This window comes from Abramis brama (assembly GCF_963993115.1).
Source record: "Abramis brama genome assembly, chromosome: 11".
NCBI classification, from domain to species: domain Eukaryota; kingdom Metazoa; phylum Chordata; class Actinopteri; order Cypriniformes; family Leuciscidae; genus Abramis; species Abramis brama.
The window spans coordinates 40,876,479-40,896,857 of record NC_139973.1 but is presented as its reverse complement, the minus strand read 5'-3'; the positions used below and the strand labels follow the sequence as shown (position 1 = coordinate 40,896,857).

General features: G+C 38.3%; 1 protein-coding gene across 2 annotated transcripts in view; it reads left to right on the top strand.

Moving 5' to 3' along the window:
* keap1b (kelch-like ECH-associated protein 1b) overlaps positions 1-19,774 on the top strand; it is a 21,147-nt gene extending 1,373 nt beyond the window's left edge. For both annotated transcript variants that reach the window (XM_084128113.1, XM_084128114.1), the window contains 6 exons: positions 137-939; positions 3,109-3,354; positions 4,808-5,484; positions 12,489-12,694; positions 14,747-14,923; positions 18,467-19,774. In XM_084128113.1, the coding sequence (XP_083984239.1) occupies positions 628-939; positions 3,109-3,354; positions 4,808-5,484; positions 12,489-12,694; positions 14,747-14,923; positions 18,467-18,630 (1,782 nt within the window). In that variant the 5' untranslated portion in view covers positions 137-627 and the 3' untranslated portion in view covers positions 18,631-19,774. The remainder of the gene's footprint in view (positions 1-136; positions 940-3,108; positions 3,355-4,807; positions 5,485-12,488; positions 12,695-14,746; positions 14,924-18,466) is intronic.
* Positions 19,775-20,379: the final 605 nt, after the last annotated feature.

The following is a 20,379-nucleotide window of genomic DNA, read 5'->3' as shown; positions in this document are numbered from 1 at the left end:
GTTTTAAGGACACATTCTCCTCAGTGTTCTTTTGTTCCTCAATATGTTGAGATGAGTTTGATTTACTGCAATGGTTGTGGTTATGATTGTGCTGTGTTTCTTATGTTTGCTTTAATCTCTGTTTTCTTCTTCTCAGGACTCCCAGTGATCAGTGAAAACACCATTAAACTCCACACGTGTGACAGTTTTCCCGGGACTCATTCTGACACAAAGTCTACAAGATCCTTCACAGTCAAGGAACGTCTGGCGTTCAGGTTCAGATGCTGCTTTTAGACTCGTTTGTCTTCACCTTCAACCCGAACCTGCTCAGAAAAACAGTTTCACTTCACATGCAATAAAAGTTCATCCTCCTCTTGAGGAAGAGACACAATTATTTGAGCAACAAACCGGTTGGATTGTTCTTGTGCTTTTCCTGCTTCATAAATTCCCCTAGTCAAATCCAACAGATTGCGTATGAAATGGAGACGTGTCACAGACCCAAACCATCAGGAGATTATAGGCCTCTATAACAGCACGTTTCACCTGAGCGACCCGTAAGAGCGTGTAAAACTCACCCGTCTACCGTCTACCGCCGTTGAACCTGCGCTGGCGAGCGAGGATGCTAGTGCCGGGCCGCGGCCGGTGACGATGTACGCGGCGTCCGGGATGACGGAGTGCAAGGCGGAGGTCACGCCGTCGGAGCGAAACGGGCACCGCGTGTTCAGCTACACGCTGGAGAGCCACACGGCGGCCGCCTTCGCCATCATGAACGAGCTACGGACGGAGCGCCAGCTGTGCGACGTCACGCTGAGGGTCAAATACAACGAGCTCCAGGCCGTGGACTTCGTGGCTCATAAGGTGGTGTTGGCGTCGTCGTCGCCGGTGTTTCGTGCCATGTTCACCAACGGGCTGAAGGAGTGTGGGATGGAGGTGGTGCCCATCGAGGGGATTCACCCAAAGGTACGAGTGTACGCGATTGATGTTGTGATGCTAGGCCTGTTACGATCATGAATTGCAGGGGTCGACATTAATGCTTGTCCGCGACAAGTGGATTTTTTGATGGGGCAAGTGAAAGAGAATTTTACTTGCCCAACCGGACAAGTAGCCTGGATAAAACGTTAAAAACGCAATAAGAAACTCAGTTAGCATACTGCGGTAAAAATTCTAAATGTGGAGTTTTTATACTTATAACATTAAGGTTAAGCAACATCACATTCACCCAAAGGTACGGGCGTCTGCGATTGATGTTGTGATGCTAGGTCTGTTACGATCATGCATTGTGTTCTGACATTAAAGGTGCAGTGTGTAAATTGTAGCAGCATCTAGTGGTGAGTTTGTGAATTGCACCCAACAGAAGTTACGGTGGCCGACGGGAAGTGATGTCGTCTGAGACAGCAATCTGTTATTGCGAATATTATTGTTACTTGTTCATCTTTGTGTCAGTGTTTTATTCGCTGACTTTAGCTCGCTTCTTTTCATGAAGAACAACATAGTGACGAAACGCGTTTGTCCGTTCAGGGCTCCTGTAGAAACATGTCGATGTAAGCGGACCCGCGGTGTGTGTAGAGAGAAATTCCTCATTCTAAGCTAATAAAAACATAACGGTTCATTATGTAAGGTCTTTATACACCACTGAAAACATAGTTATGTATATGATATTGCATTTCTGTCAATAGATCCTCCTAAATATTACACATTGCACCTTTAATTGTCATTCAAATAATTGCGATTAACAATAGAGCCACACGATTAATCAGTAAAAGATTGTGATCTCAATTAGGGGTGAAGCGATACCCTCACGTCACGATTCGATACTGAACTCACGATATGATATTATTTCGATACTCCAAGGCATATGGTAAAACAATAACAAAAAATTTACTGTTGATTAAAATGCTAAATTTGGTATTACATTGTGAATGTAAATTAATAGACTTGGACTTGGTGCTGGAAACCCAAAGCACAGGACAATAGAGACACCAGAATAACAATATTCATGATTCTGAAGCTGAAAACTAATATGCTGCACTCTGTCACTGACTAGATATATTTAAAATAATGTAGGACACTTTTTACCGGTAACATCAGACATTTGGCATTATCAGGACCCACAAATATTCCCCCATTGCATAATTAAACATTATATTCAACATTATATATAGCAGTGTAATGTAGTACTGACACTAAAACTCTGAAAACGTGAATTTTTTCAAGCACAGTAATTTTAATTATGGGTGAACTATACAATACAGATTGTGAACTATCCACGATACATATTGTTGCATTTTTGTATTTTGATATATTGTGACACCCCTAATCTCAATTCAAACACATGCGCGATATTATTCCTAAATGACAGCGATTTGGCTGTGTCCATTAAACTTTTGACAAGTACGATCACAGCGAACATTCAGATCTGCGCTCTGAGCCGGAAAGAGCAGCTGTCATGTATCGTATGAAACAGCATCTTTTCAACAACACAGTATCATACATGTCTTACAATAATTCAAATTATCACAGAGACGCTTGGATAAAAGTTAATAGTTCGGATATTAACACTGATATCTACGGTATTGATTAAAATGGAGCAAATCCTCTTTGAAAGTAACTTGACACATTTTTATTATTATATCAATGACATCATTGCACCGGTAGGTGGCGACAAGTGACTGTTAAAAATGTATTTGTCATTGAATCATTCATTCAAGATATTTTTGACTATCATTGTGTACTTTACAGCAGTGTTGTTTTTTTAATATTCTTTATTTTTTACTCCCTTCCAGATTATGACTCTCCACACCGGAAAAAGATAACCCGATATAGCACATTTTATGACATTTCTTTGAATGCTTATATTTCCCTTATTTGTATCACAGAATGCGATTGAAATAAAACAAATATCCCAGTTTCCGTTGGAGCGTTTACAGCCAGTTTGACATGATTTCTGAGTCTCAATATGACTGAAACATGCTTTACTGCGCACTATGGGTCCAAAAAGTGATTTAAATAAAACTTAAACTGCACATTTGCTCTGCTATAATTGCGATTAGGTCAAATAACCCTGATAATGATTAATCGGTGCTGCTCTTGAGCTGCGTCTTTATAAACGTGTCTGGTGGTTGTTCTCAGGTCATGGGGCGGCTCATCGAGTTCGCGTACACGGCGAGCATCTCTGTCGGTGAGAAGTGTGTGATTCACGTGATGAACGGGGCCGTCATGTACCAGATCGACAGCGTGGTGAAGGCCTGCTGTGATTTCCTCGTGCAGCAGCTCGACCCGAGCAACGCCATCGGCATCGCCAACTTCGCCGAGCAGATCGGCTGCACAGAGCTTCACCAGAAGGCCAGAGAATACATCTACATGAACTTCAGTCAGGTCAGTGACACACACCTCTGAGCTAACCTGTGTGACGGGTAGGGCACATGTTAAGGGCCGTTCACACCAAAGACGATAACTAACGCTTGCGTACACACCAACGAACGATAACGGTCTGTTTATTCTAAGCTCAAATGTTGACTCCTGTATAAATACACTCATATGCATGTATATATTTAAGAAAAATGGGTTATTTATACACTACCAGTAAGATTTTTAATGTTTTTAAAAGAAGTATCTTCTGCTCACCAAGGCTGCATTTATTTGATTAAAAATACAAACAAAAACAGTAATATTGTGAAATATTATTCCAATGTAAATCATCTGTTTTCTATGTGAATATACAGTAAAGTGTAATTTATTCCTGTGATCAAAGCTGAATTTTCAGCATCATTACTCCAGTCTTCAGTGTCACATGATCCTTCAGAAATCACTCTAATATGATGATTTGATGATCAAGAAACATTTATAATTATTATCAGTTGAAAACAATTATTTACATTTTTATTTCAGGATTCTTTGATGAATAGAAAGTTCAAAAGAACAGCATTTATTTAAAATAGAAGCTTTTTTAACATTAAACACTACCGTTCTAAAGTTTGGGGTCAGTAAGAACTTTAATTTTATTTTTGGGGGAAAGTAATAAAATAAATCAATACTTTTATTCATCAAGGATGAGTTAAACTGATCAAAAGTGACAGTAAAGACATTTATAATGTTAGAAAATATTCTATTTGAAATAAATGCTGTTCAACATTGATAATAATCATATATGTTTCTTGATCATCAAATCATCATATTAGAGTGATTTCTGAAGGATCATGTGACACTGAAGACTGGAGTAATGATGCTGAACATTCAGCTTTGATCACAGGAATAAATTACAGTTTAAAATATATTAAAATAGAAAAGTCATTTTAAATTGTCATAATATTTCACAATATTACTGTGTTTTTATTGTTTTTTTATCAAATAAAGCAGCCTTGGTGAGCAGAAGAGACTTCTTTTAAAAACATTAAAAAAATCTTACCGACCCCGAACGGTAGTGTATATAAAATATTTATATTTATATATTATATAAATTATGTATTAATATATCTACAGTATATACATGCAAATATGTCTTAAATGTATACATGTATATGTGTTTATTTATATATACAAAAGCACAACACTAAAAGAAAAAATCATTCTAAAACTGATTCCAACAACTCGTTTCTCTAGATGTCGCTGTTCTTCTAAAACAACTTTTAAAACTATATCTTTATCATTATAGTTATTGTCCTTGGTGTGAATGTGCCTTAAAGGCAGTAAATGTTTTGATACTGATCCGATGAGATAAAAATGTCTCTCTCTCTCTCTCTCTCTCTCTCTCTCTCTCTCTCTCTCTCTCTCTCTCTCTCTCTCTCTCTCTCTCTCTCTCTCTCTCTCTCTCTCTCTCTCTCTCTCTCAGGTGGCGACGCAGGAGGAGTTCTTCAACCTCACTCACTGTCAGCTAGTGACGCTAATCAGCCGCGACGAGCTGAACGTGCGCTGCGAGTCCGAGGTGTTTCACGCGTGCGTGGAGTGGGTTCAGTACGACCGTGAGAACCGGCGTCCGTACGTTCAGGCGCTTCTCCAGGCCGTGCGCTGCCACTCGCTCACGCCGAACTTCCTACGCCGGCAGCTCGAGCACTTCGAGTGGGACGCGCAGAGCAAAGACTACCTGTCCCAGATCTTCCAGGATCTCACGCTGCACAAACCCACCAAACTCATTCCCTGTCGGACACCCAAAGTCCCGCAGCTCATCTACACGGCGGGCGGATACTTCCGGCAGTCGCTTAGCTATCTGGAGGCGTTTAACACCTGTACGGGCGCGTGGCTACGGCTAGCGGACCTGCAGACGCCTCGCAGTGGGCTAGCGGCGTGTGTTATTAGCGGTCTGCTGTACGCGGTGGGCGGGAGGAATAACGCTCCGGATGGAAACATGGACTCAAACACGCTGGACTGCTACAACCCGATGAATAACTGCTGGCTGCCCTGCGCGCCCATGAGCGTCCCGCGCAACCGCATCGGTGTTGGCGTGATCGACGGCATGATCTACGCGGTGGGCGGCTCGCACGGATGCCTACATCACAACAGCGTCGAGAGGTGAGATGTTGTTGATGTGTTTTATCTTTTATCTCTTCCAGACTAAACCATAGAGTGTAAAAAAAGATGGACGACGCCTCTTCTTCACTCTCTTCCGTTGGTGAAAAGTGAAGCCGCCAAAGTCCTAATATGGCACTGACAGATTAGGGACCTGATTCTGTCTGAGGTTTTCTGTCATTTTATGTCGTTTTTATTACGCTGATGTAAGTTTGAGTGTTCGTTTTTTAAAATAAGTTTGGTCTTAGTTATTTGATGCTATAATGTGACGTCATGATTGACAGCTGTGATTGATAGCTTCTCTAAACACCGAGTCTGCGCAGAAGTGAACGGGGAGTGAGGGACCTTGATATCGAGACGACCCGCACATCACTAGAACTGAATTCTTTTTTAATTAGGGGTGTAACGAGACCCTCATGTCACGATTCGATACATATCACGAAACTGAACTACGATACTATTTTCTGAAAAACTAAATTCGAATTTATTTCTTAAATATTAGCAAAATTCTAATTACAAGTGCATTAACTTTTGAAACAATTGTTCTTAAATAAAATATAATTTCCTTAATGTGCATGCAAGTAAAATTAGGTTACAGTAGTGCATAAAACTGTGCAAGTGCATCAGTAACCTGAGAAAACACAGCGTACACACAGCGTACACACAGCGTACACACACAGCGTAACGTAACGTTACTACATGAACAGACACTATAGCAAACTGCCATTCAGAAACAATCCACTTCTACATATTGTTCGTCAAAAACACCAGATGCTCGACTTGATCTGCCGCGAGTGCTGAGCGCTTTCTGTTGACAGTGTTTCCCGCTGATGAAACACACACTCAGCTCTGACCGATGTGCAGGTTTGGTCAAGTGTGTCGTTGCATGATTTTTCCCACTAACTGAGAGGGTTTTCGTCATGAATTTTGAGACTTTTCCCACCATTTTTCTAATTAACAACGTAGCGCTGTATACTGGATAAGCTAACAGAAACGAATCGCGTCAGTGACGTCATCATGTCTCGTGCGCGTCTTGACACACCAAAAATTCAAATGCACGGTTTTTGCATTCAAATGTTCAGGGTTTTTTTAATTCGACGAATATTTGAATTTCTAATTTTTATTTGACAGCCCTAATCTCTTCCACACGACACCGACATCCTTTTGCATCAGTTCACAGTGTTCCCAGTGATCATGCAGTGTTTCCCATTACCTAGACTTCCACTAATCCACTAATTTGTCCTGCCATGGTTTCATTATGAACTGAAAACATTTTTACACTTCTCATTATAACATAAAAGACCTTGTACATTAAGTTTTGCTCCATTGCTTTTAGGGCGATCTGAGTAAAGGGGAAAAAAATAAGTGCTTGCAGGATTTTATTAGGTAATTAAATATATGGGGGAGGATATTCCTCCAAAACGTTTTCCTGTGCATTGCACTAATGCGAGCACACCGTCTAAATGTAAAGTCTTTGACGTCAGCTTAGGCGGCGTCGGGGTGTTCGCTAACAGTGTGTCGCTGCAGAGGTATTTCAAGCTTATTTTTTCCCATAAGCAACATACTAAAAAGAACTGTGCCATGAGTGTATCCGGGCCTTTAGCAGCTTTGTCGCTGCATGTCATTGGTTCGTGTTCCCACATCTGGTTCACAGCTTTCATTCCATGTTAAAAAAACAAACATTTTGGAGGGAAAACACTAAATATAAATGTAAAATCAACTTCTGCATCTTGCCGCAGACACTACAGGTGTAGTGGTGGATCACGTGTGCTTCACTGACTTCACTCCTATTGGATGTCGTTCCCGAAAGTTGCTCTTCATTTGCATAAAGTTAAACGTATCTCAACTTTGTTGCATCACTAGACACTAAGGCTGGGCAAAAAAATCTGTGTGTGTCTCTGAGTGAGTTCACGTAGTGTAACAGCGACAGTCGGCCAATAGTGAGCCTCCGTTCTGACGTACATCCCAGAAGCGTGCGCTGTTACACTACGTGAACTCACTCAGAGACACACAGAAGAAAATCAATAGTTGAATAAAGTCGTTATTTTTTTTGTGCACAAAAATTATTCTCGCTTGATAAACTGAAGGTTGAGCCACTGTAGTCACTTGGACTATTTTAAACACTGTCTTTACTAACTTTCTGGGCCGGCAAGTTTCAATAACATATATTTTGAATAAGATTTAATCGAAAATATCTTAATTTGTGTTCCGAAGATGAATGAAAGTCTTACAGGGTTGGAAATACATGAGGGAGAGTAATTACTGACAGAATTAACCCTTTCAGCGTTTGTTTAAAGTGGAAGCTGAAAGGAGTCCGCACTTCTGCTCTGTAGAGCGGCGGGAGCTCGTGTGGTTCACTCGTCTCTCATTGATGCCGATACTAGAGGCTCACGTCAGTCAGGAAGAAAACACCTAAAACCCCTTTTAGATCCACATAACAATGGACTGTGACACTTCCTTTGAGATGTTCATGGAGATAAGTGATGAATAGCAGGTGACAAACATTATGTGAAATAAAGGAAGTGGAACTAACTATTAATAGGTGTTTAAACACTGAACTTTGGACTGAGTCACTGGAGTTATAAAGACACATCTGTCTGTCTGTTCCAGGTAAATTAGTTCGTGGTCTGTTGTGTTTCACTTCCTCAAGATGAAGATCAAGTAATTATAAACGCACTCGCTTTACTGAGCTCTAGTGACATCCAGTGATACATGATGTGTATAATATGTTGATAAGTGTTTGTCCCAATTTATGTCAGTTGAATTCAATTTGATTCAATATCGATTAATTTTGATATACAGTACAGGTCAAAAGTTTGGAAACATTACATTTTTTTATATTTTTGAAAGAAGTCTCTAATGCTTATCAAGGCTGCGTTTATTTGATCAAAAATACAGAAAAAAAACAGTAATATTTTGAAATATTATTACAACTTAAAATAATAGTTTTCTATTTGAAAATACTTTAAAAAATAATTTATTCCTGTGATGCAAAGCTGAATTTTCTGCATCATTACTCCAGTCTTCAGTGTCACATGATCCTTCAGAAATCATTCTAATATTCTGATTTATTATGAGTGCTGGAAACAGTTCTGCTGCCTGATATATTTGATGAATAAAAGGTTAAAAAGAACTGCATTTATTCAAAAAAAAAAAAAAATTCTAATAATATAAATCTTCTTTACTATCACTTTTTATCAATTTAACACATCCTTGCTGAATAAAAGTATTGATTTATTTAAAAAATAAAATGACTGACCCCAAATTACTGACCAGTAGTGTATATTGTTGTTACAAAAGATTTCTATTTTTAAAAAATTTGCTTCTTTTTTATTTATTTTATTTTTTATTTTTTACTTTTTATTCATCAAAGTATCCTAAAAAAGTATCACAGGTTATGAAAAAATATTAAGCAGCAGAACTGGTTCCTACTTTGATAATGAATCATCATATAGAGTGCCGAAGTTATGACGTCATTTTGTAGGACAACCCGGAAGTTAGCGGCGCATGGGTTCCCTCGAATCGAAAAGCAATGCATTTTCCCCATAGACTTTTGGAAAATCGCAAAAAATAAGATCTGTGTTCAACAAAGAGTTGTGACCCTAACACGTTTTGTCTATCAAGATAATCTTTACAAGCTAATCCAAAATGTATACATTTTGAAGCCTAAATAAAGCCGTCAGATATAAAATGCTAACGCTATAAACGGACTACAGCACACCAGCACACCATGGTCGCGGATCAACGTCATCATCATTTTTCACGTTAATCATTTTGTTAATGTTTTATTTATTCGTTTATTATTTTGTTAGTTTATATAAACCTTAATATTATTTTCTTTGTGATTAAGATTATTATGCCTGATCATTGTGCCCCAAATAAACTTTAAAGATTATCTTTCACTGTATTATGTTTGATTGTATGTTTGCATACCATTTGCTAATTCGCCAGGAAAAAACGCGCTTTCTCAGAAGCACTAACGTTATGGCCGTATCAATTACGTATCCAGTCCTTTTTCTTAGACGATAGAAAAACCATAGATCGAGGAGAGAACCACTATAAATCTGGACATGAACAGTGCAGCTTAGATGCTGGTTTACTTGCTGGTATTGTAAGGGCCAGCATGAGGGACAAGGTTAATCGAGTCTTGATAAGTAAAACTAGGGAGAGATAGAGGAGTTATAATAGTGTTCTATGTATTTAAGATAACTATACAAATAATCTCTGAACAAGCATAACACAGTTAAATTCCAAACATTTAATATAATAGTTGTATATAATTATATATGTTGAATTTAAAGAGAATTGTCCAATAGCAAATGCTTATTATAATGTATTATAATTAAACCATATATGTTCCCTAAATAAACCACATATACTAATTTTGTTAACATTTTCTAACGTTATATATTTTTACCTGGTAATCCACAAGCCCCAATGTGAGAGCCAGTGTAGTAAATTTTATCTCACATTCACATTACTGTGAGCTGACTGGAGTGTAGTTACAATAGTATACAAGTAGTATACAATAGTTTAACATTTAATTTGTGTATTTGTCAGACAGGCAACTTACAGTGCATTAAGGCTATACATATCAGCGTGTTCTCTGGGAATTGTCCACGTTTATATAGCACATTAAATATAGTTAACATTTACTACTAAAATAACAAAGATTAATATCATTGTTACCTAATGCCTTAACTACCGGTAATGCTGTTTACAAATACAATCATATTATTATAAGTGGGTAAAAGCCAAGTTCACAAATATCAGGGTGCAGGACCCACCCTTTCTATAATTATATCCAAACAAGTTACCATAAAAGTCAATAAACCAGGTATTATTTTGAATATTTTAATTAAACACATTTCTCAACGTAACGTTAGCCTTTAATAAAACTGCAGCAGATCTAATCTATTAAACAGTGGCAAAGTAAACAAGCTTTTAGATATTTTAAGAGAAAGACAAAAGGTATTTTAGCTGTTGATTTGGTTATGAAAAACGCTTATTCTTGCTACTGCTAGCCTTTTTTACTCCATCTGGCACGAACCCAGAGTCTCCGCTGGGTAACATCGGCCGGAAAATGGTCAAACGAGATTTCATTCGATGACTTGTGGTTGCATCTCGGGACAAAACAAAAATAACGTTATGTATATTAACTGAAAGGTAAACTTCTAAGACCGTGAAGCTGAAACGCGGGCTCGTGAGAGATTTCATGTTTGTCATGATGACGTCTAAAGTCCCCGCCAAAGGATGTAGTCCCTTTTAGCAACTTGTTAGCAACCACCGTTTTTAAGACACAATAAAGTTAAAAAAAATCACAAGCAGGTTATAACTGGTGTGTTTTATGTCATAGATCAAAACGTGAAAATATTTAGAGGCTTTGTTAACCACAGACCTTATTTCAGGCGATTTAGCAAAAACCTATTCAAAAAACCCATAGACTTTAGGGCGAGGGAACCGGTAGTGCTAAAATGCTAACTCACTTCCGCGTTTTGGCCTACAAAGTGACGTCATAACTTCGGCACTCTATTAGAGTGATTTCTAAAGGATCATGTGATAGACTGGAGTAATGATCCTGAAAATTCAGCTTTGATCACAGAAATAAATGATAATTTAAAGTATAATAAATTGAAAACCAATTATTTTAAATTGTAATAATATATCACAATATTATTATTTTTCTGTATTTTTGATCAAATAAATGCAGGCTTGATGAGCAGAAGAAACTTTTGACCTGTACTGTGTATCAGGTACAGTACATGTCAAAAAAAAAACTAATGGGAAAAACTAATGCTGTAAATATACAGGGAACCCTGTCAGTTGGTACATTGGTAAAATATTACAGGTTAAAATGAACTAATTTGTATACAAACATTTAAATTACTATTAATTATTAGGTTTTCATAATAGTAACATTAAAATATTTTTTTAATGACAGTTATGTTTACTCGTTTTTTAAAATATAAACATTTAAATGGTGGCTGTCATAACTTGTTTTCATGATTTATTCAAACATTAAATATTAAAGTCTGCGTGAACCGGAAGTTGCAAACGACTTTTCTCCAGTGCTGTGACGTATTTCCCAGTGAAAGGGAATATTGAACAGAGGGCAGGGTTTACTCTAGCGCTCCTCCTCTCCATCTCTCGCTCACAGCAGACTAACGGTTTGAGGGGAGTGGTTAAGCGTTTCCCAACCCAAGCCGTCAAACCTACGTCATCAGAGAAGGGACGCCATCCCAGACCGGAAGTAACTTTTCAGACTTTGATTAAAGATTACGACGGCAAACAATTTTTTTCTGTGTTTTAACTTGCACGGATTAATTGTTCACCACAAGACTAGTAATATGCGCTAACAAAGTAAATAGGGTCAATTTTGATTTCAGTTGGACTTTAAAGAACTGGTTAAGTAAAAAATATAATGAATATCTAATATAGTGCATGTGTTTATCAAAATGCTTCTTTCTAGAGTTGATTTTTCTTGCTGACTAACAGGTTTTAAGTCATTGAATGACTTTTCTGAGGTGAATGTGACGTTATTGTTCTCAAGCTGTTTTATTGACGTCTTTCCGTGGAGGAAACACTGATTGAGCGATTATATGAGACATGATTCATTCCAGTTGTTCTGTATCTCTCAACATTCCTTCTGATGCTCATTCATGTTTATTTGCTGCTGTAACTCGTGGTCAAGAGGAAGAGATGATCGGTTCGTCTGAGGCGCTTCAGAGATCTGTCATCTCACAGAAACACATTTATTGTTTGAAATTCATAATAAAATGGATAGAATTTGAAGACTGAGACTGTTTCATATCAAAAAGCACAACGCTTATTGTGATTATTGGATGGGAGGCGCACTACAAAGTTTAGTTCACGCATCAATCAACTGAAAACAGCAAAGACTTAAAGATTGATTCTTGAGAAATCGAAATGAGAATCGATTAAAATCAAGAAATGTGTGTTTTGTACCGAGCTCTACTCAGCATGTTTGTTGCCGTTGTGTGTTTCAGGTACGATCCCGAGCGAGACTGCTGGCAGCTGGTAGCGCCGATGCTAACGCGGCGTATCGGTGTAGGCGTGGCCGTGATCAACCGTCTGCTGTACGCGGTGGGCGGCTTCGACGGCACTCACCGGCTGAGCTCGGCCGAATGCTACAACCCCGAGAAAGACGAGTGGAGGAGCGTGGCGTCCATGAACACAGTCCGCAGCGGCGCAGGTGAGGTCAAACACAGGCGCGCGCATCAGTCTGCACTGCGGCGACTCTAGAAACGGTCACACGGGTCCTTGAAATCCTGGAAAGTTTGTGAATCTGAAAAAAATAATAATAATTCAAGGCCCAATAATTCAATGAATTTATTTTGTGCAAGAAGTTTTCAAAATTCCATATTATTTGTATTTTATATAATATTAATATTTCGCCAACACTTCCAGGCCTATGCACGCTAGCTTGCTTGATTTACGTTAGTTACGCGCATTTACGCGTTACGTCAAGTCAAGTCAAGTTTATTTATATAGCGCTTTTCACAACACAGATTGTATCAAAGCAGCTTCACAGTATTAAATTAAAATAATACATCAATGCTTGTTTCTAGTGGAAAATGTCCACGTTTGGTAATGCTGATCAATAGTATTGTTGATTGATTAATTAAATTAAATATCCCAAATATCCCGTTAAGTGTTTCCCGCGTGAGGTACTTTGTGTTGTACGTTGCCGTGACGCTCTCGTGCGCTCGAAACTACTACGATGGAACCTAAACATCTGTTGTTGTGTCCCCACATTAAGTCCTTGAATTTGAGGGTATTGGACCTGGAAAGTCCTTGAATGTAAAGTTAATCAAGGTGTGGGGACCCTGTAAAAATCTTAATTGCCATTATTTACTTTCCCTCGAGTCGTTCCAAACCCGTTCATTCTTCCACCTAGCACAAAAGGAAGAACCAATGAGGTTTAATCTCGCGTGTCATGTGGCACGTTTGAGCTTCTGCGAGAGCCAGTGAGGTTTGTTCTCGCACTTTAAGCAAGTACAGTACGGTCGAGCCTCTATTTATGTTCACTGATCAGTGTTTATATGTGACAAAAAGCTTAAAATTAAATCTGTTCTTTGATCGTGTCTCTTTAAAAGACTTGGATTAAACCGAGACATTCATATGGATTTATTTTACCTTCTCTTTATGAACATTTTGGGTGAACAGGTTTTCAATGGAGGGACAGAAATCTCTCAGATTTCATTAAACATGTAATCCGTGTTCTGGAGACATGAGGGTGAGGGACTGATGACATGATGTCTTTTTGGGTGAACTAAGCCTTAAAGCTCCAAACATGTCAAAAAGCATCATAACAGTCGTCCATGTGACTCTGCTTTCTCACACAGAGCCTCAGACTTGGAATATAGTGCACAGGTCTAATAGATGACTGTTTTACTCTTGTATGATTTTATTCCCAACAGATGTTGGTCACTGTGAACGGCTGGATAAGAGCGACAGTGTTTAGTGTGGATAAAGACACTTCCTGAACTGGTCCTCACTAGGGTTGGGAAATGATCATCGATTCCAATTCAGGAATCGAATACTTGTTATAAAATTAAAATATTTGATTCCTCTTATTGATTCCTTTGTGAGCATTTGAGCTCTTAAAGTGACAGCATCCTAATATTCCAGCTGCCGTCTCTATAACAACACTAATCAAACAACACAAGACAGAGAAAATTCACTCCTTGACTGAATAACTTTTGTATATTTGTAATGTATATTTTATTTTTTAAAGACAAGTACAGTGTGATTTTACATTTGATTCCAGTTTCTGAATACCTGGAAATCTTAAAACACTGTTTATTTCAATCGTATCTTTGTTCAGTTGTGATTATTTGTTTGAAAATAGACAATCAATTGCTGATTTGTTTATTTGTTCTTTTTTAATTACTGAGTGTTCACTTGTTCAGCTACAATTAAAAGTTTTGCAATAAGACTAAATGGGATGATATCTACGTTTTGTTTTTTGTTTTTTACCTTATTGGAATCGATAAGCAGAATCGAAATCGTTAAAATTCAAAACGATTCCCAACCCCGGTCCTCACTGGACTCTTTCTTTAACTTATGAAGAGTTTTCGTGGTTTTGCTGACACGTGCCTTTAAACATTAGTGATCCGACACGGATCATTAATCCTGTTTATGATCGTTCAAACTGCAGTTTAAAGTTTTAGCCAATGAAAACATCTGTTCTGTGATTGGTCCATGTGCTGCGAGTCATGTGATGTGTGTGCTGTGTGCTCAGGTGTGTGTGCGCTGGGGAACTTCATCTACGTGATGGGCGGATACGACGGCACGAATCAGCTGAACACGGTCGAGCGCTACGACGTGGAGACGGACAGCTGGAGCTTCACATCCTCCATGAGACACAGACGCAGCGCGCTGGGAGTGACGGCGCACCACGGCCGCATCTATGTGCTGGGTACGCGCTCGCTCAACTCAGCTTTATATTTACATTTACATTTACGCATTTGGCAGATGCTTTTATCCAAAGCGACTTACATTGCATTTCAAGGCACACATTTACATTCTTATCAGTTCTTGCTTTCCTGGGAATCGAACGCATGACCTTGCCATGAGCGCTCTACTGTTTGAGCTGCACTATGAGAGATTCATCAGCGCACGCAACACCGTCTACAAGCTAGAGACCATTTGTAAAACTTAGTATAAATATGTCACAATATATACACTACCAGTCAACAGTTTTGGATCGGTACAATTTTATGTAAAAAAAAAAAAAAAAAGAAGTCTCTTCTGCTCACCAAGGCTGCATTTATTTGATTTTAAAAAAAAATAATACAAAAATTGTAATAGTGTAAAATATTATTACAATGTAAATCATCTGTTCTCTATGTGAATATACAGTAAAGTGTCATTTACTCCTGTGATTAAAGCTGAATGTTCAGCATCAGTGTCACATGATCCTTCAGAAATCTTTCTAATATGATGATTTTTTTTTTCTCATTATTATTAATTTTGAAAACAGTTATTTACATTTTTATTTCAGGATTCTTTGATGAATAGAAAGTTCAAAAGAACAGCATTATAAGCAAAATACTTTTTTTTTTTTACAAAACATTAAAAATCTTACAGATCCAAAACTTTTGAGTGTACATTCTGGGAACACTTTAGTTTAGGGTCCCGTTATCACTATTAACTAGTTGCTTATTATCATGCATATTACTAGGATATTGGCTGTTTATTAGTAGTTATAAAGCACATATTAATGCCTTATTCCGCATGATCATATTCTACATCTCTTAATCCTATAATACCTAAACTTAACAACTACCTTACGAACTATTCATTTCAATTAAATTCAACAAAAATGTATTTCGGTCCTCACAGACAATTTTCCATAATAAAGAAAATAATATTTAATAACCGAAAAAAGGTGTAGGCTGAAGCCTGTGCTTATTATGCCTTACCCTTCATACATGCTCATCTAATGAGCGTCACTTTTCTCATACAGAATAAACATCAGCTACCCAAGACATTTTCCAAAATGTACATACATGATTACAAACATATTTCAAATATTATTACAAAGCTTAAATATTACATACACAAATTATTCATATTGAGTTATATAATTATCACCTTGTTTTTACCTCTAATTTTAATTCCTAATCACCCTTGACATATACATATATTTTTTGTATTAGTTCTCAGGGCTTAAAGTATTCCGGCACCGTGCCGGATCTCCGGCGTGCGGCCGTGAGAAAAAAAAAAAAAAAAAAAATTGGAACTTGCATGCGGTTTAATATTTTCGAGTCAATTGATTTCACCTACCAATCATATGAAAGGAACGCAGCTCTACTAACGTTACAAGCCTATCAGAAGCAGAGCAGGGCGGGGCCTGGCAACACAGTGTGATTGAGATTTATACATCACGTTAGCGTTGTCGGTGAAAGGAGCGCTAGTTCATGAAGCTTGGGGATGATGTCCTACCCACGGGCGTAATTTCCTATGGGGACACTTTCCAAAATCCCGTTGTCCCCCCCCCCACCCCCACCCCCACTCAAATTCGTTTGTTATGATGTTTAACCGCACGCCGTCATTGCCACGGAGGAGCAGGACCGAGCCTGTGTAAAATAGCTCACTGAATGTTCTAATGAGCAAGTAGCGGTTGCGGCACAGACAGCGATGAAACGCCAGAAACAATAACAGGTGACTTTAATGTCATCATGGATGAAAAGAAAGAAAGGAGATGTGAGTTGGTTGATTCAGTAAATTAGCTCAGATCAGGATAATCATATTTTCTGTCTAACGTTACACCTGTTGATAACTGAGCTAACATTAACATACACTGCTGCTTGGTAACTTCAGACTTGGCTAAATATTTAATTTTAATATTTAATTAAATATTCTGTGTAGCTTACAAAAAAAAAAACATTCTGTGTAGGCCTACCATGAAAACGAGTCCACTTTAAACCGCAGCATTTTCTGTCAGCAATGTATGACAAGTAGCCTAACGTTAGTGCTGTCAACGTAAACACATGCGATTAATTTTTGTCCAGCTTTAACGTGTTAAAATATTTATCGCAGCGTCCGTTCTTTCTCTCATCCTTTGGGTTATATGATCATGCTCTCCTTCACGCAAATGTTTTAAACTATCAATGCGCGAGAAGACAAAAGAGAACGCGCTGTCAGTGAATGTCCTCCTGAAACACACACACACACACACACACACATACATACAGAAAGACGCGCGCCAGTGTCGCAGTCGGCAGCGCGCCATCGAGTTCTCTTTCGCGTTTGAACGAACCATAACACACACATTTATGCCAAAATGTCAGTTTTGTCAAGTATCTTCACAAGAACAGTCAAATGAGTTAAATACAATCTTAAATGGAAGTAAAGAGTAGAGAATGAGATGCGTGAGATCCTGTCAGCAGCGGCGGGTATTAAAGTGACAGCAATTCTCTCAGTTAGTAAAGTTAACCAAAGAACAATGGGAACAGAGAAAATTACTAACTGCTCAACGCTTAAGGATTAATCTATTTTTCATTTATAATTTATGCAGTGCGGACTGTTTTATAAACGTATTCAATTTCTATATAATTCACATCGGTTAGACAGGTAAGGTACAGGTAAATATGACATTTATTATGGGTTTAAGTGAGGATTGTTTTAAGTTCACTTAAATGAAAAGTTGTTATTTTTTTAAGCCTAATAAATGTTTCAAATTTTGGAAAAATACATTTTCATCGAGACATAAGTAGCTATATCAGCGATACTGGTCTTCATTCATAAAAATATGCCATTAACATGCTTGAAAATAAATGGTGCCAATGAAGCCCCCCCCCCCCCCCCCCCCCCAAAAAAAAAATTTCAGGCTCAGGATTTTTTTCCACTTTAACCCCTGAGTTCTTGCCCTAAAGTACTTCTTCCTGCCTCTGTATTAATGCTCATGCCGAAATGGGTCCCATTCAGACCTTAATATTAAGTATTTTACTGTTATGTGTCAACAAGATTCAACAAGACATGTTCTCCTGGCTAGACCCAATGTTTAGACCTGTTGTGGTATTTATGCAAATTAGCACATATATAATTAGATTATGCACCATTTGTCCATGTTAACAAACAATTTAAAAAAACTTGTAATACATTTTTTGTTTGTCTTGATGTAAGTAATCAACTCAGTAATGTTCATGGTGATTCTAAAGGTTAAAATGTTTACCCTGTTCATGCGAGAAAAAGAATGACTAGGCGTATGAATAGGATATATTTGGGTCTTTTCGGAACTTCCCCCTAATGGGATTCTTCGGGACTTTCCTTACTCAGGACATATTGAGGATACAAAATCAGTTGAGTTTGATTCTGTTGCAATTTGTTTGAAAAAAACTTTTTTCATAAAATGACTGGACTATTACTGAAGCACAGTATTCCTCTCTCTCTCTCTCTCTCTCTCTCTCTCTCTCTCTCTCTCTCTCTCTCTCTCTCTCTCTCTCTCTGTCTGCAGGAGGGTATGATGGGAACACGTTCCTGGACAGCGTGGAGAGTTTCGACCCAGAAACAGACTCGTGGACTGAGGTCACCAACATGACGTCAGGTCGTAGCGGCGTCGGAGTCGCCGTGACCATGGAGCCGTGCCAGAAGGGCCTGAGCCCGTGTCAGAAACACTAGCTCTCTCGCTCACTCACTCACTCTCTCTCTCTCTCTCTCTCTCTCTCTCTCCCTCCCAGCCTGTGTCAGAAACACTAGCTCTCTCGCTCGCTCACACTCTCTCTCTCTCTCTCTCCCAGCCTGTGTCAGAAACACTAGCTCTCTCGCTCACTCTCTCTCACTCTCACACACACTCTCACTCACTTATTCTCACTCACACACTCACACTCACTCACACAAACACACACTGACTCTCTCACTCTCACACTCACTCACATTCTCTCTCTCTCTCTCTCTCTCTCTCTCTCTCTCTCTCTCTCTCTCTCTCTCATCAGCGCACAGTGAATCTGTTGTTCCGGATGAACTTCAGTCTCAGTGCGGCAGGAGATCTCTGAACATCACACACTTTGAGACTCCGGCCTGATTAGTTGTGTGTTGCCAGTCGAGTCGAGTGAAGAAGGTTAATCGTGCAGCAGACACTTCTATACCGGATGTTTCGTAAAAGCATTCAGTCGTGTGGATGTCTACCTCCTTCCTGAGCCCAATAAAGTGCCATGACCCGCGTCAGTATGTCTGAGGTTCGAGCCGTGAGAACGGAGATGGCCAAAACAAACCCTGACCTAACAGACGCTTCAGTTGGAGATCAGGTCTCCAGCTTTGATTACGCCGTCTGGATGGTTTTGTATTCAGAGATGTACACGCATACAAAGTTTTTACTAATGAAATGAGATGTGGAATGTTTCCAGATTTATCTAACTGTATTCCAGCCTACAAAGGCAATAGATGCCAACGTTGTTTTTGCTCAAATGAAAGCTGATTTTCACAGGCTGATGACACAATGTATTTGTAAAAACTAATTTAAGCTGCTTTTCCAGGGATTTTGTACATTGGTATATTGCATGAAGTCTGTTTTTTTTCTTTTCTTTTATTTATTTTGAATTATTGTCCCTTTGCTATTGGATAATGTTGGCTCCTGTTTATTCATAATGGACTGAACTGGGGCTCATTTTTTACAAATTAAGCTTTTTGTTTTAAAAGGGATGCTTTTGTTTCTTTAAATCACTCGAAATTAAATATAAAGGATTATTTAAAGTCTGCTTTGTAATTTTTACAGCATCGAATTCCTTGTACAAACATTGTATAATAAAAGCATATGTTTCTTGCACTAGTTTGTCTTGGTTTGTTTCAGCCACGCGGTGGCGACAAAACACTGAATCACGTGCACGCGCGTTAAATATAGACGCTTTGGGTTTAAAAAAAAAAGAAGAAAAGTGGCATTAACGCTGAACTCAATTTTAAGCAGCTTTAAACTTAAATATTTTGAGTGGAGAAGATGCACTAAAATATATTTGTTTTAACCCCCACAGAAACCTGTGCATATCCTCAGATTAAAATGTTAAAATGATTAAAGGTTCAGTGGTCTTTTCATTGTCATTCCATACACATTTTTACACGAAGGAAGGAAACTAAGTACTAAGGTCCCGGTCAAAACACAAGATAAAAACATTAATTAATAAAACATTAGAAACTAGAGTGTATACCTAAACAGCTTTGTCAATAAATAGCAAAATATCATTAAAAAACTAGAATAGACAATGCAAAAATAAAAACAGTGTAATAAAGACATAAATAGTAAAAAAAAAAAAAAAACTAAATAATACTTTTAATAAAAAAAAATATAATATCTATGTTATTGCACGCAGAGTAGCATATATATTCATATTAATGTCCTCACGAGTCGGTTGTCATGATATTTCACTATTAGAGAGG